At 55.7% G+C, this 22,254-nt stretch overlaps 1 protein-coding gene across 4 annotated transcripts; it reads right to left on the reverse strand.

Annotated features, from left to right (window-relative positions):
* On the reverse strand, positions 2,295–21,896 carry ZFAND2A (zinc finger AN1-type containing 2A). Of its 4 annotated transcripts, XM_005655063.3 has the most exons (7): positions 21,764–21,896; positions 21,508–21,664; positions 21,076–21,136; positions 7,824–7,904; positions 7,407–7,501; positions 5,295–5,423; positions 2,295–3,281 (listed from the first exon to the last, which is right to left on the reverse strand). In XM_005655063.3, the coding sequence occupies exons 4-7, from the start codon at positions 7,876–7,878 to the stop codon at positions 3,126–3,128; spliced, it is 435 nt and encodes a 144-aa protein (XP_005655120.1). In that variant the 5' UTR covers positions 7,879–7,904; positions 21,076–21,136; positions 21,508–21,664; positions 21,764–21,896; the 3' UTR covers positions 2,295–3,125. The 4 variants fall into 4 exon arrangements, 3 of the variants coding, with proteins under 3 accessions (XP_005655120.1, XP_005655121.1, XP_003124293.1); XM_005655064.3 differs by lacking the exon at positions 21,508–21,664 and having other exon boundaries at positions 21,764–21,875; XM_003124245.4 differs by lacking the exons at positions 21,076–21,136; positions 21,508–21,664; positions 21,764–21,896 and adding an exon at positions 9,106–9,369.

Consider the following 22,254-nt stretch of genomic DNA (forward strand, 5'->3'; position numbering starts at 1 on the left):
GGGAACATAAGCTGTCTTAAATAAACCTTATTATAGAAATCTTTATTAATTATAAAATCTATACATCAAAAGAATCTTGCCAGTTATAATAATAATTTCTACCTGCTGGGTCCCAACAGGTAGCGTTTATTGTAGAAAAAAATATCTTGCCTTATAATATTCACAATTGTTGGGCCATGAGCAACACCCAAACCACCCCCTAATCTGTCTCCATGGGGACGGACCAAAGTCCAACAAAATCCCCAGGCCTACGTGGCAGTTCTGTGTAATATTTCCTATTACTCCTCTGAAAGGAAACTTCCCATTCTTAGGAAAGTTCTTTATGCATAGTTCAATTGTTTTCAACCTATTAGACAAGTAGGTAATGGCCCATGCTTGGGTGAAGCCTCAGGAATTTGAGAAGGTTCCCATATTATGAGCCAAGAATGACTCACAACACACATAAACGTCAGACAGAAAAGAAGCGCAAGAATAGGAGAGAAAATCATATTTCAGGAATTTTTACTAAACAGGATCAGCTGGGGGATTCTTCGAAACTGCTTGGCAGCTTCAGATTCTTCAGCCTCTGCTGTAGCTTTGCTCACAGTTAAGCCTCACGTGGGATTTTTCTTCTTAGCCACTTTGTGGCTCCCAGCAAGGTGCGCCCCCTTTCGGCACAGCAGTGGCCGCCCGCGGGCGGTAAACCCAGGGCCACCAAAGCCTGCGGCCTAAGGATGTGCTGGGGCAGCGCCTGGAGCAGCAGGGAGCCCGGGACTGAGACCTCTGTGAACGGGGGCTCCCGGAGGCCAGCGCTGCCCTGCCGGCCTTTCACCCCTGCTGGCCATTTCAACGTCTGTTCACACAGGGTTTAAGGGACAGAGTAGTGTCTCAGAAATGTCCTAACCCCGCCGAAATACTCCCTCCGCAGCGAGGACGGGAACCTGAGCGGATGCCTAAGGCGGTGGCTCCTGATAAAACGCGGGGTCGTTCTGTCCTGTACTTTGGACAATCGAGAAGAACAGTGTTAACAGGGAGTTCCCGCTGTGGCTCAGTGGTAACAAACCCCACTGGTGTCCACGAGGACACGGGGCTGATCCCTGGCTTCGCTCAGTGGGTTGAGGACCTGGCACTGCCGTGAGCTGTGGCAGAGGCTGCAGATGCAGCTTGGACCCAGTATCGCGTGGCGGCGGTGTAGGCCGGCGGCTGTAGCTCTGATTCGACCACTAGCCTTACGCTTCAGGCGCGCCCCCCCCCCCAACAGCACTGACAGAAACATAATGCAAGTCTCCTACCCACCTTTAAAATTTTTAGCAGCTACAATTTAAAAACAGCTAAGACTTCATCATACCAAAACACCCTTTAAACCTGCCCATATTTTTAACGATATTTTACTTTTTCTCTGGTATTGTCTTCGCATCCTAGCATTTTGGAGTCTCGTTTTGAGCCTTTCATGAGAAAGCCCTGATCCGTACTCAAGATGCCACAAAACAAGGAAATGCAGGTTCACGTCCTCAAGTCCAAACATACTGAAAGCAGCAGCGTGGTGGCCCTGGTTGGTCTCACGCTCCCCGTCGCTCGTGGCTGGAGGCACCACACGGACAGCAGCTGCAGGTGCTCTGGCCACGTGGTCCCCAGACCAGCAGCACCAGCATCAGCAGGACTTATTGGAAATGCAATCGGGGGCCCTGGGGGTGGGGCCAGCACTGTCCTCACCACCCCTGTGGGACCCTGGCGCAGCTGGAGGACCACAGGTGCAGAACTAAGGCCACTGCTAAGACACCAAGGCGTGGAGCTGCTGCCACCTGCTTGGAGAAGGAAACTGACGACAAGCCCCCGGCCCCCAGTGTGTCTTGAGGCTATAAAACCAGAGAGACGTAACTGCCTGGATGTGCGGAGACGGAGGTCTTGGGGGTTACGTTCGGGCCCCAAATGGGAGGGCATTTTATCTGGTCCCGTTTCCTGATACCCCGGGTTCCAGGAGCAGAGGGCTCTCCTGCCCACCTGCACGCGGGTGGTCACGGGCCGAGCGTCGGTGGAACGGAAGTGGAGGGCTGGGGCCGCCTCTGGACAAGGCCCTGGACAGGGCGGTGGCAGCCCCGCCTCTTCTGGGCACAGCCAGTCACCACAGAAGCCACACAGGGGAGACAGGGTGATCAGCTGCTGGTTGTTTACGTGACAGAAGCTTCCAGAAGGCTGGGCCCCTGGCCCTCGCGCCCCAAGGCAGAGCTGCTCCCTGTGAGAGGTACGCAGGCACTAGAGGCAGGCTCCACCCGCAAGCGCCCAGCGTGTACAAACAGGCCAGTGTCAACACGGAGTCGTATCAATGCCACTTTATTTTCGACCTGACATGGAACAAGAACTTGTTTCTAAACTACAAGCATTTGATCATATAAAAACAACACACTGATTGTATAAAAGATGTGCCAGACAGCACTGCTTCTGAAACCAGCTATAGCGACTCTGGGTCACCCTGGGCTGGACGGAGCTGCTCCTGTTTCCGGGGCGACAGCTGCTCGAGGTCAGACCCCCCACCCCCACCCCCCGTCCGTATCTGGAGGTCAGGAAGCCCAGGGGTGGCTCCTGCTTCCAAGGGCTCGGCTACGAGGCTGTGCAGCCCAGCTCCAGCACAGAAAGGCAGGGGTGGCACTCGCCCAGTCCCTCATCTGTCACCAAGAAAGCCACCTGCACGGCTCGAGGGAACCCCCGGCCCAGTGCCGGCACAGGCCACATGAGGAAGTCCCCGAGAAGTGACAGGACCGCCTACAGGCTCCGTCCCTGGGGGCCAGCACCCGTGGAGGGACTGGACTGCCCGTCACAGGATGGGGTGGGGTCCTACACCCGGGAGCCCAGGACGGGGCGGTGTTTGGAGGGAGGGTCGCTGGACAGGTAACTGGGCAGGGCGGGCTCACAGTGGAGCGGGCGGCCCCAAAGCTCCCACGACTGGTGTCGTTATAAAAGGGGACGGCTGGACACTGAGCTCAGAGAGAGAGGCCACAGGAAGACGAAGAGCCCTGGGGGGGGGGGGGCGCGTCCACGAGGCCGGCGGGGCTCCGGCGGCACCGTCGCAGCAAAAGCAGGGACGCGAGCCCGCGTTGGCCCGGATCCACTTTGAACGTCGGCCGGCGCCCGCGGAGCCGACTCGCCGCTCACCCGGCCGTGCTGAGCGGGCGGCCCTCGCGGCTGCAGCCGTGGTCCAGCGGGTGTCTGTGCTGGATGCAGAAGCTGCCGTGACACTGGCCGCAGGCCACCGGCAGCACCTCCTTCCTCCTGCAGCCGCCTCGGGAGCACCGGTGCCTAAACACCTGAAGAAACACCGTCCCCTCAGTGTCCCGACCGCCTCCGTTGGCGGTCACCGCGCGAGCCCCCGAGAGCCCAGGGACACCGAGGCCAGAAACAGCTCGCACCCGGCGGCACGGAGACGCCCGGGCCCCCGAGACATCCATCAGGTGACCCGAGACAAGCTACCGAGGGGACAAAGACGTCCAACGAGGGGCCAGCGCGGGGGCAGCATCTGGGGGGGACTCACGGGAGACGACCACAAGCGCCCTCAGGACAGGGAGCCAGGCCCGGGGAGGGGAGGAGGGGACCGGGCGGGGAGGGAAGGCGGCCGAGCAGGGGGCATCCTGCGTGGCCCGAGGGAGCCGGCAACAGGGCCCTGGGGACGGTGGGCGCAGGACGGGGCAGCTCCCGGGGTCTGCGGGGAAGGCGGCGAGGAGAGCGGGCGACCCGGCCGCGTCCCTTTCCGCCCCCAGCGCCGGAGGAGCCGGGCCGGGCAGGTCTTTGCCAAGAGCTTCCAGAGGGCTCAGGGCCCAGCAAACACAGCAGCAGGACTGTGGTGGGAGGAACCGGGAAGAAGGGGCCGGCTTGCAAAGAAAGGACTGCGACGAGGGCAGAGGCGCAGCCGCCGCCGCTCCAGCCCGAGGCCACCCGTCCTAAGTGCATTTCTTTTTTTTTTTTTTTTTTTTTTTTGCTATTTCTTTGGGCCGCTCCCGCGGCATATGGAGGTTCCCAGGCTAGGGGTCGAATCGGAGCTGTAGCCGCCGGCCTACGCCAGAGCCACAGCAACCCACGATCCGAGCCGCGTCTGCAACCTACACCACAGCTCACGGCAACGCCGGATCGTCAACCCACTGAGCAAGGGCAGGGACCGAACCCGCAACCTCATGGTTCCTAGTCGGATTCGTCAACCACTGCGCCACGACGGGAACTCCCTAAGTGCGTTTCTGAATCGATTTGTTTATTTAGTCTTTTTCGCCTTTTCTAGGGCCGCGCCTGTGGCATCTGGAGGATCCCAGGCTAGGGATCCCATTGGAGCTGTAGCCGCCGGCCTAGACCACAGCCACAGCCACGCGGGATCCTTAACCCACTGAGCAAGGCCAGGGATCGGATCTGCGTGCTCATACGTACTAGTTGGGTTCATTAGCCACCGAGCCTGGACAGGAACTCCCACTTCTGTATTTAACGTGATGCAAGTCGGCTCTATTAACCAGAAGCCGGGCGGGACCCACGACTAGACAGCGTGATGTACGCCTGGCAGAAGCCAAGTCCCTGGCGAGCAGGTCTCACGGCCCGTGTCCTGAGCTCGGGCAGTGACGGGCACGTCTCAGGAAAGCCACCCCAACAGGACAGGGGCCCCGGGGAAGCCGGAAACCTCCAGCTGGGGGCGGGAGGGGGACCACAAAGTCACAGGCCGCCTCCTGAGGGGCAGGTCCCACCTGACTCTGGTCGAGGACGGGGAACCGGCCACAGGCCCAGGGCCCGGGGACAGACGTTCCGAAGGAGGACAAACCCGCCAGGGCCTCGGCCGGAAAGAAACCAGCCACAGGGTGTTACAAAAAGCACCGGGACAGCAGCGACGGTCCAGCACATGGGCGCATGGGCCCCGCGGCGCCCAGCCAGGAGCCCAGCGCCCTGAAGGGAGGCACAGACAAGCAAGCTGGAGGCCAGCGCCCCAGCCCCAGGCGCCCTCGGAGCGAGTCGGCAGCGCACAGCCCTCGCCTCGCCCAGGCGGGCGCAGGAGCAGAGCTCAGCCCTCTCTGCTCGTTAACAGGAGGGCTCGGGACCCACGGTCACCTTGCACCCTGGGGGAAAGGGCGCCGTGCCTGCCCCCAAAGCAGCTCCTAACAGCGACCCTGCGAGTGGGGAGGGCTCACTGCGCGTCACCGGAAAGACCCAGGCCGTTCGCCCGACCCAGGAGCGCCCGAGCCCCGCGTGCGCGGCTCTCCGTGCGCAGCAACGATGAAAGCTAAGCGGCAGGGCGGGCTGAGCGGCCCTCCTCCCCCGCGGAGAAAGCGGCCCCCAGGCCCCAGCCTCACCTTCTCGTCCCTCCGGGGGCGCGACTTACACCCTCCGTCCATGTGCGCACCAACCACGGCGTCGGCCAGCTCCCCCTTTCTCACTGGGACTGGGCTGTTACAAAGTGGGCAGACTGGGACCTGGACGTCCTGGAAACAGACGGAAGACACTCCAGACTCAGACACGTGAGACTCAAACAAGGAGGCACGGTGGTCTCGCACCCGCCGGAGCCACGGTGAGACTCCCCTGGAGTCACGGGAAGACGTCCCTAGAGCTCGAGGACGGAGCTGCCTGGAGGGGAACCTGTGGCACTGAGGCCTCATGGACTGTGAAGCCCCTGCAGAAACGACCCTGCCAGCCCAGGCATGTGCAGCCGGGAGGAAAGCTGTGACGCGGGCCGGACGGGGCGGGAGCCCCAGGGCAGCAGAGCTGGGTGGCCAGCACGTGGAGACGGCGCTGAACCTGCCGGCTGCCCGCAGCATGGGGCTGACAGGAGAGGCCATCTGTCAACTGTCACGGGCCTTCCTGACCCTTCTGTGGCCTCTGACGTGGCCTCGCAGAGACGGTCGCCCGGCAGGACACACACGCCACCAGCCAAGCCCAAGACTGGGGTGGAAGGGGGTGCTCTGGAGGGAACAGGGCGCCCCGCACGGTCACCCCGGCTGTGAGCCAGGGCAGGAGCTGAGCAAACTTAGCAGTGAAGTGAGCCTGAACATTGAGGTGCCAAGGGGCACTAGACAATGACAGGGAACCACACACAACTACGGGTACCTTCTGTTTGGGAGCTGAGCTGGCAAGTCTCCCAGGAGCAACTGGGAGATCAGGTTAAGAAATCAAGGAAGTTCCCGGCGTGGCTCCAGGGTTAACGAACCCGACTAGGATCCATGAGGATGTGGGCTCGATCCCAGGCCTCGCCCTGTGGGTTAAGGATCCGGTGTTGCTGTGAGCTGTGCTGTAGGTCACAGATGGGGCTTAGATCTGGTGTTGCTGTGGCTGTGGTGTAGGCCGGTGGCTGCAGCTCCAATTCAATCCCTAGTCTGGGAACTTCCATATACCGTGGGTGCAGCTCTGAAAAGCAAAAAACAGAAAGAAAAAAAGAAACCAAGCACTGCTCGGTCACCTCTGGGCAGACCCTCCCTAGGGCAGGGCACAGGACGATCATGCAACACATCGGGCAGTCTGGCCTGGGCACCAGTGCCAGGTAAAGTGAGTCAGCCTCCCCCGCCCCCGTGAGACACGGCAGGGTCAGGCCTCAGCCAGGACTGGTCCCAGCCCGGGAGGCTGTCACCCTCACCTCTAACTGGCACCTGGGCAAGGCAGCAGAGCACCAACTGGAAGGGCTCACAAAAATAACCGCAGGAGCACCCGAAAGAGAGTTCAGACCGGGACCACGTCAGACCTCCATCACCACGGCCTGAACTCTCTTTTGGGTGCTCCTGCGGTTATTTTTGGGAGCCCTCTGAGTCAGCACACGGCTGCCTCTTGGCCCTCAAGTCTTAACCCTGGGCCTCAAGCAAGTCTGTCTCCTCCCCATCTCTGCCACACACTGCCCGAAGCCCCTAAGCAGGAGGCCAAGGCCGAGAGTTACCCAGATAAGTCAACAGTTGCTTGGCAGGGAGCCGCACCCGCAGCATATGGAAGTTCCTGGGCCGGAGACTGAACCTGCGCCAGAGACCGACGCTGCTTCAGTGACAATGCCGGATCCTTAACCTGCTGCACCTCCAGGGGGCGCCAATGAATAAGCGCTTTTAATTCCTCCCAGGTTAGCGTCCCTGTTGTGCACCGCCCAGCGCTCCCAGGCTCCGGGAAGACACAGTGGTTCTCCTTGCTGTGCCGAGGCAAAGGAACACAGTATTTCAACATGCCAAGCAGCTCTGAAGGTTTGTCGAGAACAACCATTTGACTCCAGGAGTCTCTGAAAATAACCCCCGCTGCTTCTGAGCCTCCTGCCATGGCGGGAAAGCTGTACATGTGCCTTGAAGCCTGAGCTGTGGCTGCTATGACTGAGACCCCAGACGTGGTGGTTTCATTTTAATGAAGTTACCAGCTGCATGTGGCTAACGTCCACTCTTTTGGACAAAAGAGCTTTGGAGTGAGAATTAGAATCCTTAGAGAGAAACAGCACAAATTACCTTCTTGTAGGCCAAGGGACAGTTGTGTGCAGCGCAGGCAAAATGGTCTTTGCAGAAATCTTGTTTACACGCGTCACATCTCAAAGGAAGAAAATCTAAAGACAAAAAAAAAACCACGGTAAAGCGTTTTAAAGACTAAACCGAAGACTTAAAGGTCCAGTGACCTTCCCCAGCCGTCTTTTCCCAAGAGCCGCCATCCCGCGTGGTGTCACCCGAGCACTTATGTCCACGTGGCGCTGGCCGCCAGCCACACACCTGGCTGTTCAGACCCGAACCTCAGGCCAGCATCCCATGACGAAACGCCAGAAAGGCTAAGACCCACAGGACAACAGCCAATGAAGATAACGGCCGGTTCTCCCCCATGAAAGAGCCAACAAAACACCTGTTTCTTGCTAATGTTCTCTTAAAAGTGCTTACCTAGCTGCCTGCAAGTTTCTTCTGAACAATGCTTTCCCAGATCAGGGAACTCCATGATGAGAAGGCAGAGTGAAACGCCACCTGCGAGAATCAGAAATAATCACTAGGAAGAAAGTAATGGCTGCCCTGATTTTGGTACCAGGGTTTGTAACATCCAGCCGATAAAAGTAAACAAACACGAGAGGGAGCCTTAAATGCCCACGTGGCCACCCTGGGCCTCTAAAGGGAATCAAAGTACCTTCAATTCTTGCCTTTTAGAGAAAACAGGAGTTTTCACCTAAGTACCAGCTCCTTCAGAATCAACCCCATTAGGACATGGATTGTTTTTCAGTCCTTTTAACTCCTACTTTAAGAAACCCACCATGAATTCAGGTTTTCGTTAATCAATTATTTTGACTCATACAGACAAGGATTTCCTGTGTTCAATTTACACAGCTCCCAAGGAAAGCTACCGCCTTGGTGAACTTTAAGGCACAATTTCACCCACTGAACATGCTTGTTGACATAAAGAAAACTGTTACCAGGTGCTAAATCACATTAGTCGACCACACCATCCCAGAGAGACTGGACACAGCCCCCTGCTGCTCTCTGTAACTCCTTTAAGCCTGGAGTTCTATTTAGAACTTATTCCTTGATGACCACTGAAAACTAGCAAACAAACGGTGACGCCCTTCGCTTGAGAGAAAACTGAAGCCCACAGCACGCCTCACAGAGCCCCGTCCGTGACCTGGCACCCACCAAACTTCTCAAAAGCTTTGTCCCTTCCAGACTTGCCGTCCCCGGGGCCTTCTCCGGACCTGCCCCCCAGCTCTCTCCACTCCTGGGGGCGTCTATGCTGACTCCTAAGCCTGAGATACTCTGGCCACATCTACCATCCACTCCCAACCTCCGGCTTCGGTTTAAAGCGTCACTGACACCCTCACCGCGCCCCACTAAGTCACACTTCCTCTCCTCTGCGATTCCTTCTCCAGGACCCACTCGCTCGGCTTCCCACTGTAGCTGCGTTCCCCACCGCACGGCGCGCTGACCCCGGGGCAGGTCTGCTCACCCGTGGATCAGGAGGGCCCAGCAAGTCCCAGCAACACTTGCCGGGGGCGGGGGGAGGCGCGGGGGGGTGGTCGGAAATCTCTCGGCCGAAGACCGACGAGACTCCAACCCCAATCCCGACGTGATTTTGCCCTCAGAGCCGCAGCTCCGCTCTGACAGCCCCGTTCCGCTAGGACATGACGCCCTACCCGTCCGAGGTCCACGGCCCCGTCGGACCCCCGCCCCAGCCCCGTACCTGCCCCTCGTCGGCGACCGCGACAGCCGCGGAGGAAAGCGGAAGGCGGCGGAGAACGAGACCTCTGACTCCCCGACCGTGGTCAGCCGCCGGGGAAAAAGCCAAAGGGACGAGGAAAACGGGATCCGTGGGGCGGCTGAGGCCAGTCCGGGTCTCCGTGAGGGCGCAGCATCTCGCCGCCCGCAGCTGCCAGCCATTTATCCGCAGCCGCCAGCTCAGAGAGCCGCCGTGGCCCGGGCGCGCCCGACGACGTCACCCCGGGCTGACCAATCCCCTACCTCGATGGCCCAGGGGTTCCCGGCTCGCCCTGACGACGTCACTCCGGGCTGGCCAATCCCATCCCGCCGTGGCCCGGCCTTCCCGGCGCGCCCCCATGACGTTGCCCTCGGCGGGCCAATCCCGCCCTGCCGCGGCCCCTTCTCGAACAGTCCAGGGACTTCTCTAGGCCGCCGAGTCACGGTGAGGCGGCTCTGCGCAGGCGCGCTCAGCGGGGCCGGCTCGGGATGCTGAGTCACGCCGGCGGGGTCTCGGGCTGCGGAGGGAGGGTGCCCTGCGCGCCCGGGCCGCTGGAAAGGGGTCGGTCGGGCATCTCACAGTGCACCATCCACGTATCTGCCATGCACTGGTGTTGGAGTCACCCCGGCAGGCAGGTGCACCGCTGTGGAAACCACAGACCTTGAGGCCCGACTGTGTGTGTTTCCACGTGTATGTGCGCAGTTCTCCTTGCCCTTTGGCTGAGCCATTTGAGCAGGTGCTGTGGACACGAGGCCTCGTCACACTTCAGCTGCTCCAGCCTGTGTTTCTCAAGTGCAGTTGCTTCTCCATAACCACTCTTGAGCCACCCACGGCTGGGACATGAGTGTTGAAACAGTGTTAAGGGCCGCTCCTCAGACCCCATTTGGGTTTTGCCATCAATCTCTTTCCTTTCTGTTCCAGGAGCTCACCTGCAATTACACGTTCAGTCTTGTGCAGTCTGGATGGGAGACAGGGTTCCTGCCCTGACAGTTTTATTGAAGGTCACAGACATTGTCCTAGAACGTGACTCAGTCAGGGCCCCCGTAGGTGGTTCCTAAAGACCAGACTCAAAGAAGGTTTTCTTGGCAGTAACATCAGAGAAGTGGTGCTGTGATGATCTCAGCAAGGGATTGCAACCTGCCCTCGGGGACATCCATCCTGGTTGCATAGATATTCCATGCCTGCTAGGGGGGCTCTCTTTTTTTTTTTTTTTTTTGGTTTGTGCATTGATTGGTATTTGTGGGGAGATATTCAGAGATTCAACCGTTATGTCCCTCGACAACCTCCGTCTGACAGCCTTAACCTCCGTCAGTGGCTTCAGCTTGAATCACTAAGATCATTGCCAAATAGTGCTTGCTATTTATTTATTTAGTCTTTTGCCTTTTCTGGGGCCGCTCCCACAGCATATGGAGGTTCCCAGGCTAGGGGTCTAATCGGCGCTGCAGCTGCTGTCCCACGCCAGAGCCACAGCAAGGCAGGAGCTGAGCTGCGTCTGTGGCCTACACCCCAGCTCACGGCAATGCCAGATCTTTAACCCACGGAGTGAGGTCAGGGATCGAGCCCACAACCTCATGGTTTCTAGTCGGATTCGTTGACCACTGAGCCACGACGGAAACACCTCCAAATAGTGCTTTTTAAAATTTCCATTCTCTCTCTTCACTTACTGGTTGTCATGCCATCAGAAGTTGGGAGGTGTCCCATCTCTGCTTATGTTTTAACCCTAACTCTGAGCCAAAGAACCAGAACCAGAGTAAAGTGGAGCATCAGGGAGGGGCAGGAGAAAAGTGGAAGTGGATACCCAGGGCTCTAACAGGTGTGCACCTGGCCCTCATGTGTCGTTCTTCTCTGTCCTGATCTGGCCGTGACCTCACCAAACTGTCCTGAGGACGGAAGGCCGTCAGGTCAGGATGTTTACATGCCGCTTCTGTGTCACCACCTGCACGTCTGCGTTCCTGCAGAGAGGTGCTGCCAGGCCTGAGGAGGTGACTGCCGATGCCTAAATCACGAACCCCATCTCCGTTAAGGGCTGCCTGAGGTGTCCTTGGAGAAGTGCCTTGTGGTCAGCAGGGGAAGACGTGAAACCAAGCTGTGGGGCTCCTGGGCACACACGCCCTTCTGTGTCCCCCGTTTCTTATTTTCAGGGACTAAGCGTCAGCCTCCATGACTGCGCTCCAAAGGGCAGGTTCAGGTTCACGCAGCTGCTCATCCGGGAAGGGAAGGATGCAGAGACCAGGGAGGAGCCGTCAAGAGATAGCAGTTCAGACGTGGGGCTGGGTCCCCGTTCCGCCTCCAGGAATGTGCGTGAACCCCTTGACACAGGGGAGATGTTAACTGCTTGATGGAACATTCTTCACTCCGGAAAGGAGGCCACCAGCACCAGTCCTGCGGCCGCTGAACACTGCAGGCTTGTCTCTGCCCTGATCCTCGTCTGCGGCCCTATTTTCCGTTCCCCAAACTGTAAACCCTCCTGATCGCTCCCGGGGGTGGGGGCACAGTCTTTAAGGCGATAGGCTGCTGTGGCCTCCTTTGCCTAGCAAAGCAATAGAGCTGTCTTTTTCTCCGTCACCCAAAACTCCGTTTCCCCATTTCTGTTCGGGACGGTGGACAGAGGCCGAGTTTCTGAGCAGAAAAACCTTGTCATGCTTATGCCCCAGCCCCAGGGGTGGGGAAGGCGCAGACCTCGGAGCCTTCGTTAGCGAACCTCAGGAAGTTCTGCTTGAAAGGGAGAGGCCAGCATGTGTGTCCAGCAACACCGATTCTCAGTCAAGGGACCTCAGGGCCCTTCATCAGCGGGTCACTCTGTGACCCCCATTTGACATGTGAGGAGACTGAGGCACACGCAACAGGAGCCAGGATTGAAGCCCAGGCTCCCGAGTCCACCTTCGAAACTCCTCTGCTACTTACACTGGCTGGGGATTGCTAGGCTCCCTGGAGATGGAGTAAGCCCCTCCCTGGGAATACAGCCACTCGGAGCTGGGCAGCAAGACCACGGTCCACAGAAGACAACTGCCTGCAAACAAACCGCCTGTAAAGAGCACCTGCCCCCGAACGTCACTTCCTGCTGTATTTCTCTGGTTGTGAGACTCGGACCCCAACCATCTTCTCTCATTATTTTTCCCTTCCTGGCCACAATCAGCAGGTCATGGGACTCGACCCCCCCGACCCCTCCCCAAACGTGTAGCCCTCCATTCGCTGTCCTTCCTGCACGTCCCCACCGTGGACCCCCGCACACGTTCCCGCCAGGACTCTTTATAAGACCGGCTTCTCCTCTCAGTCGGGGCTTGAGCTCAGCCCCTCTGTCTCTGATGCCTCAACACATCCCTGGCGTCACTGCCTCGGGCGCGGGCGTTTCTCCGACAGGGATGAGGATGGAGAGGCAGCCTGGGACCAGGTCATCGGGACCCTGAGGGAAGCAGATCCCCCAGGGCCGCCCGCCGGTCACGGGGCGGGGGGGAGCACGGACCTTACACGACAGCACGGGGTCACAGGAGGCTTTGTGCTCAACCGTGTCAGGAACATACACTTGTCTCTGGCACACACCGTTAGGGGTGCAGGACAGCTGTGTGAACGGCATGCCCGCTACTGTGCAGCAGACCTCTGGAACTGTCCATCCTGCCAAACGGGCTCCGTCCCGTTAAACACCGCCTGCCCCCAGCCCCCAGCGCCCACGCTCCCCCTTTCTCCCCCTGTGAACCTGACCCCTCCAGGGACCTCACAGGAGTGGGACCACACGGTGTCTGGCCTCCTGTGTCCGATCATCACTGGGCACCGTGTCCTCAAGGTCCATCCAGGCTGGAGCAGCTGGCAGAGCTTCCATCCTTTTTAAGCGGAACTGCATCCCATCGTGTGGGGACCACGTTCTGCTCATCCATTCATCGCTGCACGCACTGTGAACGACACCGCTGTGAACGTGGGTGTGCAAATCACAGCTGCTGGGTTTTGTTTTTGTTTTCTTCTTAGGGCCACACTCGCGGCACATGGAGGTTCCCAGGCTGGGGGTCTGGTCACAGCTACAGTTGCCGGCTTACACCAGAGCCACAGCAAGGCTAGATCCTTAACGCACAGACTGAGGCCAGGGATCAAACCCGCAACCTCATGATTCCTAGTTGGATTCATTTCTGCTGAGCCACGATGGGAACTCCCAGTTGCTGGTTTTTAAAAGAAAAATCTCAACTTCCTGAATAAGAAATATTCTATTTCTTACACAAAAAAGGGATATATACCTAGCATTTGCTACACTAATAATTTTTTCCTTTTTTTTTTCTTTTTTTGTTTTTGTTTTAAGGCCGCACCCACAGCCCATGGCAGTTCTCAGTCTCTAGGGGTCGCATCAGAGCTACAGCTGCCGGCCTACACCACACCCACAGCCGTGCCAGATCCAAGCCTCATCTGTGACCTACACCACAGCTCATGGCAACGCTGGATCTTTAACCCACTGAGTGAGGCCGCGGGTGGAACTCACAGCTGCTAGTTGGGTTCCTCATCTCTGAGCCACAGCAGGAGCTCCGCCTCTTGCCGGACCTTGGTCTGACCCTCCGACCTCTCCTTCCAGGCCCCTGACCATGGCCAAGTCATCAGCCTGGGCCTGTGAGCCGACAAGTGGCTTCTTCACCTTGGGCCAGTCCTTCTCCCCAACTGTGTGAGCCGGTGCCCTGCCTGAGGCCCGTCCACGGGGAGATCCCCGCCTCTCCGGACCACGTGGGAGTGGACACAGTGTGACAGAATCCAGCCCAGGACAGGAGCGCTGTGTCCCATGGCGGCAAGTCCCGTCTCTACCACCCTGTCTCCGCCACAGCGGACAAGGAGGGCAGGGGTGCGACCAGCCTCGCTGCACAGCCGAGGTGTCTGCACTGACCCTCCTGTGGGGCGAGTCCTGAATTCCAGACAGTGTCCTTTCCGACCCCAGATGCCCTGCCAGGTTGAGTGGCCAAGGGGCAGGGCTGCTAGCCCTCCCCTGCTCCGGGCCCTCGAAGCTGGCAGCCCTTGGAGTCACCCTGGTACAGGGAGGGGTGTTACTCCTGAGTGGGGAGGAGGCCACTCCAGAACCGGGGGCAAGGCTCTTGTCTCCAGTGCGCCCCTTCGGAAGGATCTCGACGCACCCCCGACCAAGGGAGCGCTGCAGATCCCCTGCTGAGCCGCGGCACCGTCACGGGGCTCGTCTCCCACCCTCTGCAGAGCCTGTGTCTTGCCGGCGCCTCTGCGTCCTGGCCGCCTCTTGCTCCCCTGGCCCCGGTCACTCGATGCCACTGATAGGGGGTGACGTCCGGGACCATCAATAATCAAACTTGGGAGAAGGTCGGGATTGCTTGATCAAGCAAGGGCAAGGGCGGGCGATGAAGCGCCCGTCTGTCAACACAAATGGAAGCGAGGATTAGAAGTTAGCTGGGGGCTTACGCTGATATTTTTAGAATCCTCTTGAAAGGGATAAGGATTCTGAGAACAGGAAGACGGTAAGCGCGACGTAAGTCAGTCAAGGATCACAGTCAGCGCGTGGCCTTTGTAAAGAAACTATTACGGTGACGGGGGAGGATTTAGCTGTAAAGTGGCTTGAAGAGCGGAACTGGATCAGAGGCAGGCGGCCGAGATTTAGGAGAGGAAACACGGCCCCAAGTTGTGCTGGAGATTCTGAAAGATACTGTCGTTCTGAGAGACAGTGAGGATGCTTTGTGCAGCCTGTCTCTGGGAAGAACTCGATAACGCTCCGCCTAAGGTTTCTTCTGAAGATGAGAAGCGGGGGACGACGGAAAAGCAGACACCGCATTTCCAAAGCGCCGCGTCTTCACGCAGACGCTCGCTGCAGCTACGCCGGGGACAAAGGAAGACCGACGGTCGGTTGTGCCCCTCGCCACGCGTGCAGCCCAGCACGGGGCGGGGCCCGGGTTGTGGACGAGCGCGTGCGCGAGCAGACGGGTTCACCCCGTCTCACCGACACCTCTTCAACCAGGAGGTCTAAGCAGCAGCGAAGGGTTGCTATGGGGAATCTCCTTCCTCTTCCTTTCACGGGAAGGAGCGAGGGCTCTTCCCCGGAAGATCAGGCAGCTTGTCGGGGTCCCGGGGGAAGACCTAGTCCAACAATGAGGTCCTCTGAGAGACACCTGCAGAACGTCCCCTGAGCGGACACCAATGGGCCATGGGAACCTTCATCCAGGAGCACGTGAAGGTGCCGGCAGGCAGGGCTGAGGTGGAAAGAGGTAGGACCGAAGTCCTACGGGCACCTGGGCACAGCCACTGAGGATCTGGGTTCGCGGGAGGTGGGACACCCAGCAGCTGCTCAGAAGTCCCTAAGCAGGACATCGAGGCAGGGCTGCCCACAAGACAGGCGTGGTGGGAGGTCCTCCGACCTACAAACCCAGGGTGCTGTGGCCCCTGTCAGGGCCACAGGGGGCCCAGAAGCAGGTCCAGTGGCCAAGCCACGAGGAAGGGAGGGTCACAGAAGAAATGAGTATCTTCCAGGGGGAGCATGGGCAGAAATGAGACGAGAGTGTGTCCCCTCACGACCCCCACTTGACGTCGTACCGGAAGTCCTGCCCACATGACGAGGCAGGAAAAGGAAGTGCAAGGTATAAAGCCGGGGAGGGAGAAACATACCTGTCTTTGTCCGCAGATGACATCATTCTAGAACCCCCCCCCCCCGGGGATGCCAAAAAGGCCCTCTGGGAACGAATAAGCAAGTATAACAAGGCTGAAGGATAAAGAGTTAATGTACAAGAGTTCGATCCTTCCTCTACCAGCAATGAGTAAGTAGAACTTGAAGCCTAAAATGCAACACCGTTTACAAAACGGACAGGCGGCTGAACCGGGAATGCCCCCGCTCAGGCGTCACACGTGCTGTTTTCTCTACTAAAGGCTTTGCTCCCAGCTGCCCACACAGCTCACTCCTTCCCATCCATCACATCGTCTCTCCAAAAGTTGTGTTTCTGGACGATTCTGGGAAGAGTGCAGAGCACGAAGCGCCCGGGGGTCTGTCTCCACCTGGACAGCAGGGGCACTGGCCCCATCTGTCTGATGGAACCGCGTGAACTCTAGAGTCTACTGAAGGCTTGCCACCTCCAGGAGAAGGCCCACGCAGTAAAGGGCGGTGAATTCTGGCCAGTTTCAGCTCCGAAGGTGGTGGCAGACACGTGGTCTCCGCTTCCAGCCCAGTGGCCGAGGCAGCGGTGCATGGACTCCTAGAGAAGCCTGCATGCAGCCTGTGGCAGCCAAGCGGAAGTCCATCAGAGGCCCCAGACCTGTCCCCTGCTTGTCACGGCTGCTTCCGCCCCAGCTCATTGTTGCAGGCCCCTCCCCCGCTAGCTGAAGCGACTTCCAGGCGGGTCAAAGTGCTGGCATTTTTCTTCCCCTCCTCCTTCACTTCTTGTCTTTTTCTCCTTTTGGGAGCCAGACACTAAAGACTGGGAGATGCAAAAGCTACTGCATGTACAGGGGAAAACGAGAACTTTACTGTGCCCGCACAGGGACGGGCTATAACGACAAGGACTACAGTGACAACGAAAAGCAGAAAACCCTGGGGCGGGGAAAGCGTCTAATTTATAGAGTTTTCAACAAAAGAAAAATCCACAATCTGTACAAAGAAACAAGAAAGTATGGCCCAATCAAAGGGGAAAAAAAACAACACAAATGATTCCTGAAAAAGATCAGATGAAAGACCTACTAAACAAAGACCTTAAAACAACTCTCGTTGTTTTTTGCCTTTTCTAGGGCCACTCCCATGGCATATGGAGGTTCCCAGGCTAGGGGTCTAATTGGAGCTGCAGCCGCCGGCCTACACCACAGCCACAGCCATGCGGGATCCGAGCCGCGTCTGCGACCTACACCACAGCTCATGGCAACGCCAGATCCTCAGCCCACTGAGCAAGGCCAGGGATCGAGTGGGGGAGCGTAAGGGGCAGAGGGAATATCTGAAGAAATAGTGGCTGAAGACGTCACAAATTTGATGAAAGACATGAATATAAACTAACAAGAAGCTCAGTGAACCCCAAATAAGATCAACTCAAAAGAGGCCCCAAATGAGACACCTGATAGTCCAACTTTCAGAAGGCAAAGATGTGGGAGTTCCTGTCATGGCGCAGTGGTTAACGAATCCAACTAGGAACCGTGAGGTTGTGGGTTCGATCCCTGGCCTTGCTCAGTAGGCTGAGGATCCAGCGTTGCCATGAGCTATGGTGTAGGTCGCAGATGTGGCTCGGATCCCGTGTTTCTGTGGCTGTGGCATGGGCTGGCGGTTCCGATTAGACCCCTAACCTGGGAACCTCCATATGCCATGAGAGTGGCCCTAGAAAAGGCAAAAAGACAAAACAATATATATATGTGTGTGTGTGTGTGTGTGTGTGTGTGTGTATATGTGTATATATATGTGTGTGTATATATGTGTGTATATATATGTGTGTGTGTATATGTGTGTATATATATGTGTGTGTGTATATGTGTGTGTATGTGTGTATATATGTGTGTGTGTGTATGTGTGTATAAATATGTGTGTATATGTGTGTATATATACGTGTGTATATGTGTGTGTATATATGTGTATATGTGTGTGTGTATATATATGTGTGTGTGTATATATGTGTGTGTATATATATGTGTGTGTGTATATATGTGTGTGTGTGTATATGTGTGTGTATGTGTGTGTATATATGTGTGTGTGTGTATATATATGTGTGTATATATATGTGTGTGTGTGTGTGTGTGTGTATATATATATACTCTTAAAGGACCAATGGGTCAAAGAATAAACCACAAGGGAAACAAGGGAAATTAGAAAATACTTAGACTTGGGTGAAAATGGAACCACAACATACCAAAACTTATGGGATGCAGCAAAAGCAGTATTAAGGGGAAAATTCATAGCTATACATGATTTTTTTTTTTAAAGGGGGATCTCAAATTAATAACCTAACTTTATCTTTTTTTTTTTTTTTTTTTTGTCTTTTTGCTATTTATTGGGCCGCTCCCGCGGCATATGGAGGTTCCCAGGCTAGGGGTCTAATCGGAGCCATAGCCACCAGCCTACACCAGAGCCACAGCAACGCAGGATCCGAGCCGAGTCTGCAACCTACACCACAGCTCACGGCAATGCCGGATCGTTAACCCACTGAGCAAGGGCAGGGACCGAACCCGCAACCTCATGGTTCCTAGTCGGATTCGTTAACCACTGCGCCACAACGGGAACTCCCAGCCTAACTTTATCTTTAGAGAGGAGATAAATGAAATAGAGAATATAAAAATAATAAAGACAATGAAACAAAAAGCTGGTTCTTCAAAAAAATAAACAAACTGACAAAACTTCAGTTACATGGATTAAGAAAAAAAAGACTCAAATTATTAAATCAGAAATGAAAGCGGGGCCATCATTACCATCTACAGAAATAAAAATGACTACAAGAGAGTACTATGAGATACCGCATGCCAACAAAGTGGGTAACCTAGATGAAATGAATACATTCCAAGAAACATAAAATATACCAAGAATAAGTTATGAAGAGATAGAAACTCTCAATATGGCTATAAGTAGTAAGGAAACGGAATCAATATTCAATAATCTCCTGGCAATAAAAGCCCTGGACCTGATGGATTCACTGGTGAACTCTAACAAACATTTAAGGAATTACATAAATCCTTCTCAAACTTCTACAAAAAACTGAAGGGGGGGAATATCCTAATTTATTCTACAAGACCCACATAATCCTGACATCAAAGCCAGACAAAGAGCGCATAAGAAAACTACAGACTAATATTCCTCATGGGCATGAGGCAAAAATCTTCAACAAAACACAAGCAAACCAGGGAGTTCTTGTCACGTCTCAGTGGTAATGAACCCAACTAGTATCCGTGAGGACATGAGTTTGATACCTGGCATTGCTGTGAGCTGTGGTGTAGGTCGGATCCCGCCTTGCTGTGTCTGTGCAGCTCCGATTTGACCCCTAGCCTGGGAACCTCCATGTGCCGAGGGAGTGGCCCAAGAAATAGCAAAAAGACAAAAAAAAAAAAAAAAAAAAAAGAAGAAGAAAACATGGACAAAGGCGATGTCATGACAATTAAAATGTTTGTGCATCAAAAGGCAACATCAAGAAGGTAATAACGGAGTTCTCGTCGTGGCGTAGTGGTTAACGAATCCGACTAGGAACCATGAGGTTGCGGGTTTGGTCCCTGCCCTTGCTCAGTGGGTTAAGGATCCAGCGTTGCCGTGAGCTGTGGTGTAGGTCACAGACACGGCTCGGATCCCGGGTTGCTGTGGCTCTGGCGTAGGCCGGTGGTTACAGCTCCGATTCAACCCCTAGCCTGGGAACCTCCATATGCCGCCGGAGCGGCCCAAAGAAATAGCAAAAAGACCAAAAAAAAAAAAAAAAAAAAAAAGGTAATAAGGCTGCCCAGAGAAGAGGAGAAAATATCAGTAAATCGTGTATATGATGGGGGGTAATATTCGGAACATCTAAAAACTAAAAGTCGGAGTTTCTGTCGTGGCTCAGAGGTTCACAAACCCAACTAGCATCCATGAGGACACGGGTTCGATCCCTGGTCTCGGTCAGTGGGTTGAGGATCCAGTGTTGCTGTGGCTGTGACGTAGGCTGGCGGCTACAGCTACCATTAGACCCCTAGCCTGGAACCTCCATATGCCGCGGGTGCGGCCCTAAAGAGACAAAAAAAAAAAAAAGTTAGGAGTTCCCGTCGTGGCGCAGTGGTTAATGTATCCGACTAGGAACCATGAGGTTGCGGGTTCGGTCCCTGCCCTTGCTCAGTGGGTTAACGATCCGGCGTTGCTGTGAGCTGTGGTGTAGGTTGCAGACGCGGCTCAGATCCCGCGTTGCTGTGGCTCTGGCATAGGCCGGTGGCCACAGCTCCGATTGGACCCCCAGCCTGGGTATCTCCACATGCCGCGGGAGCGGCCCAAGAAATAGCAAAAAGACAAAAAAAAAAAAAAAATCAAAAAAATTAAAAAAAAAAAAGTTAAAACTCAACAAGTGAAAAACAAACAACTTGATTTTCTTTTTGGCCACACCTGCAACCTGTGTAAATTCCCAGGCCAGGGACTGAAACTGAACCCATGTCAAACCAATGTCAATGCCAGGTCCTTAACCTGCTGTGCCACCAGGGAACTCCTAAACGACCTGATTTTAAAATGGCAAAGGGCTTGGATAGACATTTCTCCAGAGAAAATCTATGAATGTCCCATAAGCACATGAAAAGATGCTCCGTATGGGAGATCATTACGGAAATGCAAACAGAGCTGCAATGAGATACCACCTCATACCTATGAGACTGGCTGCTATTAAAAAAAGAAAATCACAAAGGCAGGCAAGGATGAGGAGAAATTGGAACCCGTGCACACTGTTCAGGGGGCCATAAAATGATGCAACCCCTGGGGAAAACAGTATGAGGGCTCCTCCAAAAATGGAAAATAGAATTACTACCCAATCTAGAAATTCCGCTTCTGGCTATACAGTCAAAAGAACTGAAAGCAGAGCCTCAAAGATACGCTTGTACAGCCACATTCATAGCAGCATCTTCCAACGGTTAGAAGACGGCCACCTGGAGTTCCCATCGTGGCGCAGCAGAAACAAATCCAACTAGCAACCATGAGGTTTCAGGTTCAATCCCTGGCCTCGCTCAGTGGGTTAAGGATCCAGCGTTGCTGTGAGCTTCGGTGTAGGTCGCAGACACGGCTTGGATCCTGCATTGCTGTGGCTGTGGTGTAGGCCAGCAGCTGTAGGTCCGACTGGACCTCTAGCCTGGGAACCTCCAAATGCCGTGGGTGGGGCCCTAAAAAGACAAAAGACCAAAAAAAAAAAAATGATATAAACGCATTTATACAAAAAGCAGAAAAGGCCCACAGACATAGAAAACAAACTTACGGTTACCTAAAGGAAAGGGCGGGGGAGGGGTAAAATAGGAGTTTGGGATGAAGGCAAACACACTAGAAAGCCATATGCATAACAACGAAAACCAAGCAGGACCTACCTGCTGTGTAGCACAGGGAACTATACTGGATATGTCGCAAGAACCCATAAGGAAACAGAATCTGAAAAAGAACATATATGTATATTCATATAGCTATATATTCATATATGTATATATGAATGTACACCTGAAAGTAGCACAGCATTGTAAATCAACATACTTCCATAAAAAAAAAATACATAGCAATCAAAGCTCCAAAGAGCTGCGGTCTCACACCGTGCAAGCCGCCCATTTAAAGTGTACGCCTCAGCGATGTTTAGCGTCTGTACAGGGTTGTGCAACCCTTACCACTAACTCCGACCATCGTCATTATTTCAGAAAGAACCCACCCCCCCCACCCCCCCCCCCCGTTATGTCCCTCCCGCGCCAGCTCCTCCAGCCCCAGGCAGCCCCCGGTCTACACTCCGTCTCTATGGCTTCGTGTAAACGGACTCCTTGGGTACAATCACAGGCTTCTGGCGTCTTTCACGAGGCAGAAGTGCTCAGAGTTCCTCTACGTAGCAGCACTTTCTCGCTTTGCTTTCCGGCTCCGCACGCATCTTTGATCCACCGCGTCTCAAGCCTCTCGCCTCCTTGGAACCCTCCCAGCCTGAAAGCACCAAAATCCGAGTCGTCGCACTGCGGAACCACATCGCCGTTTCAGAAACGGACGCTGGCCTGCCGTTGCTGCCCAGCTCTCCCAACACACCTGAAGGACTAAACCACTTCTTCTCCGAGGCTTTCCTGCCGTTTTCCTCTAAAAGGGCTGCTTTCCGCTCCGACCGGCTCCAGGGATGCCTCGGGGAGGAGCCCGACCTCCCCGCCCCAGGACGTCAAACCCGCCTCGCTCCTGCCACCAGGTGGTCAGAGGCGGGCATAACACCAAGCAGGACGGGACCGCAGAGGGACGAGAAGCGCGTGGGCCGCCGCCTTCCCGCGCAAGGTGCGGGGCCTTCAGCTCATGTGAGTGCGGCCGGCCGGCGGTGCCCAGGAGTCCTCCAAGCCCGCAGCTGGGCTTTTTACGGGCTGCGTTAGAGGTGGCCTCCACCACTTACAGACCAGGCTGGTCATCAGAATCGGCTGTGGGTGGGTTAAAACCGCAGCTGCCAGAGCCCCACCTAAGCCTGCAGCTCCCGGGGTGCCACTGTGTTTTAAAAACCTCCGCAGGTTGGGAACACGGAGCGGCTCCGGCTCATTTCT

The sequence above is a fragment of the Sus scrofa genome, chromosome 3 (genome assembly GCF_000003025.6).
Source record: "Sus scrofa isolate TJ Tabasco breed Duroc chromosome 3, Sscrofa11.1, whole genome shotgun sequence".
Lineage (NCBI taxonomy): Eukaryota > Metazoa > Chordata > Mammalia > Artiodactyla > Suidae > Sus > Sus scrofa.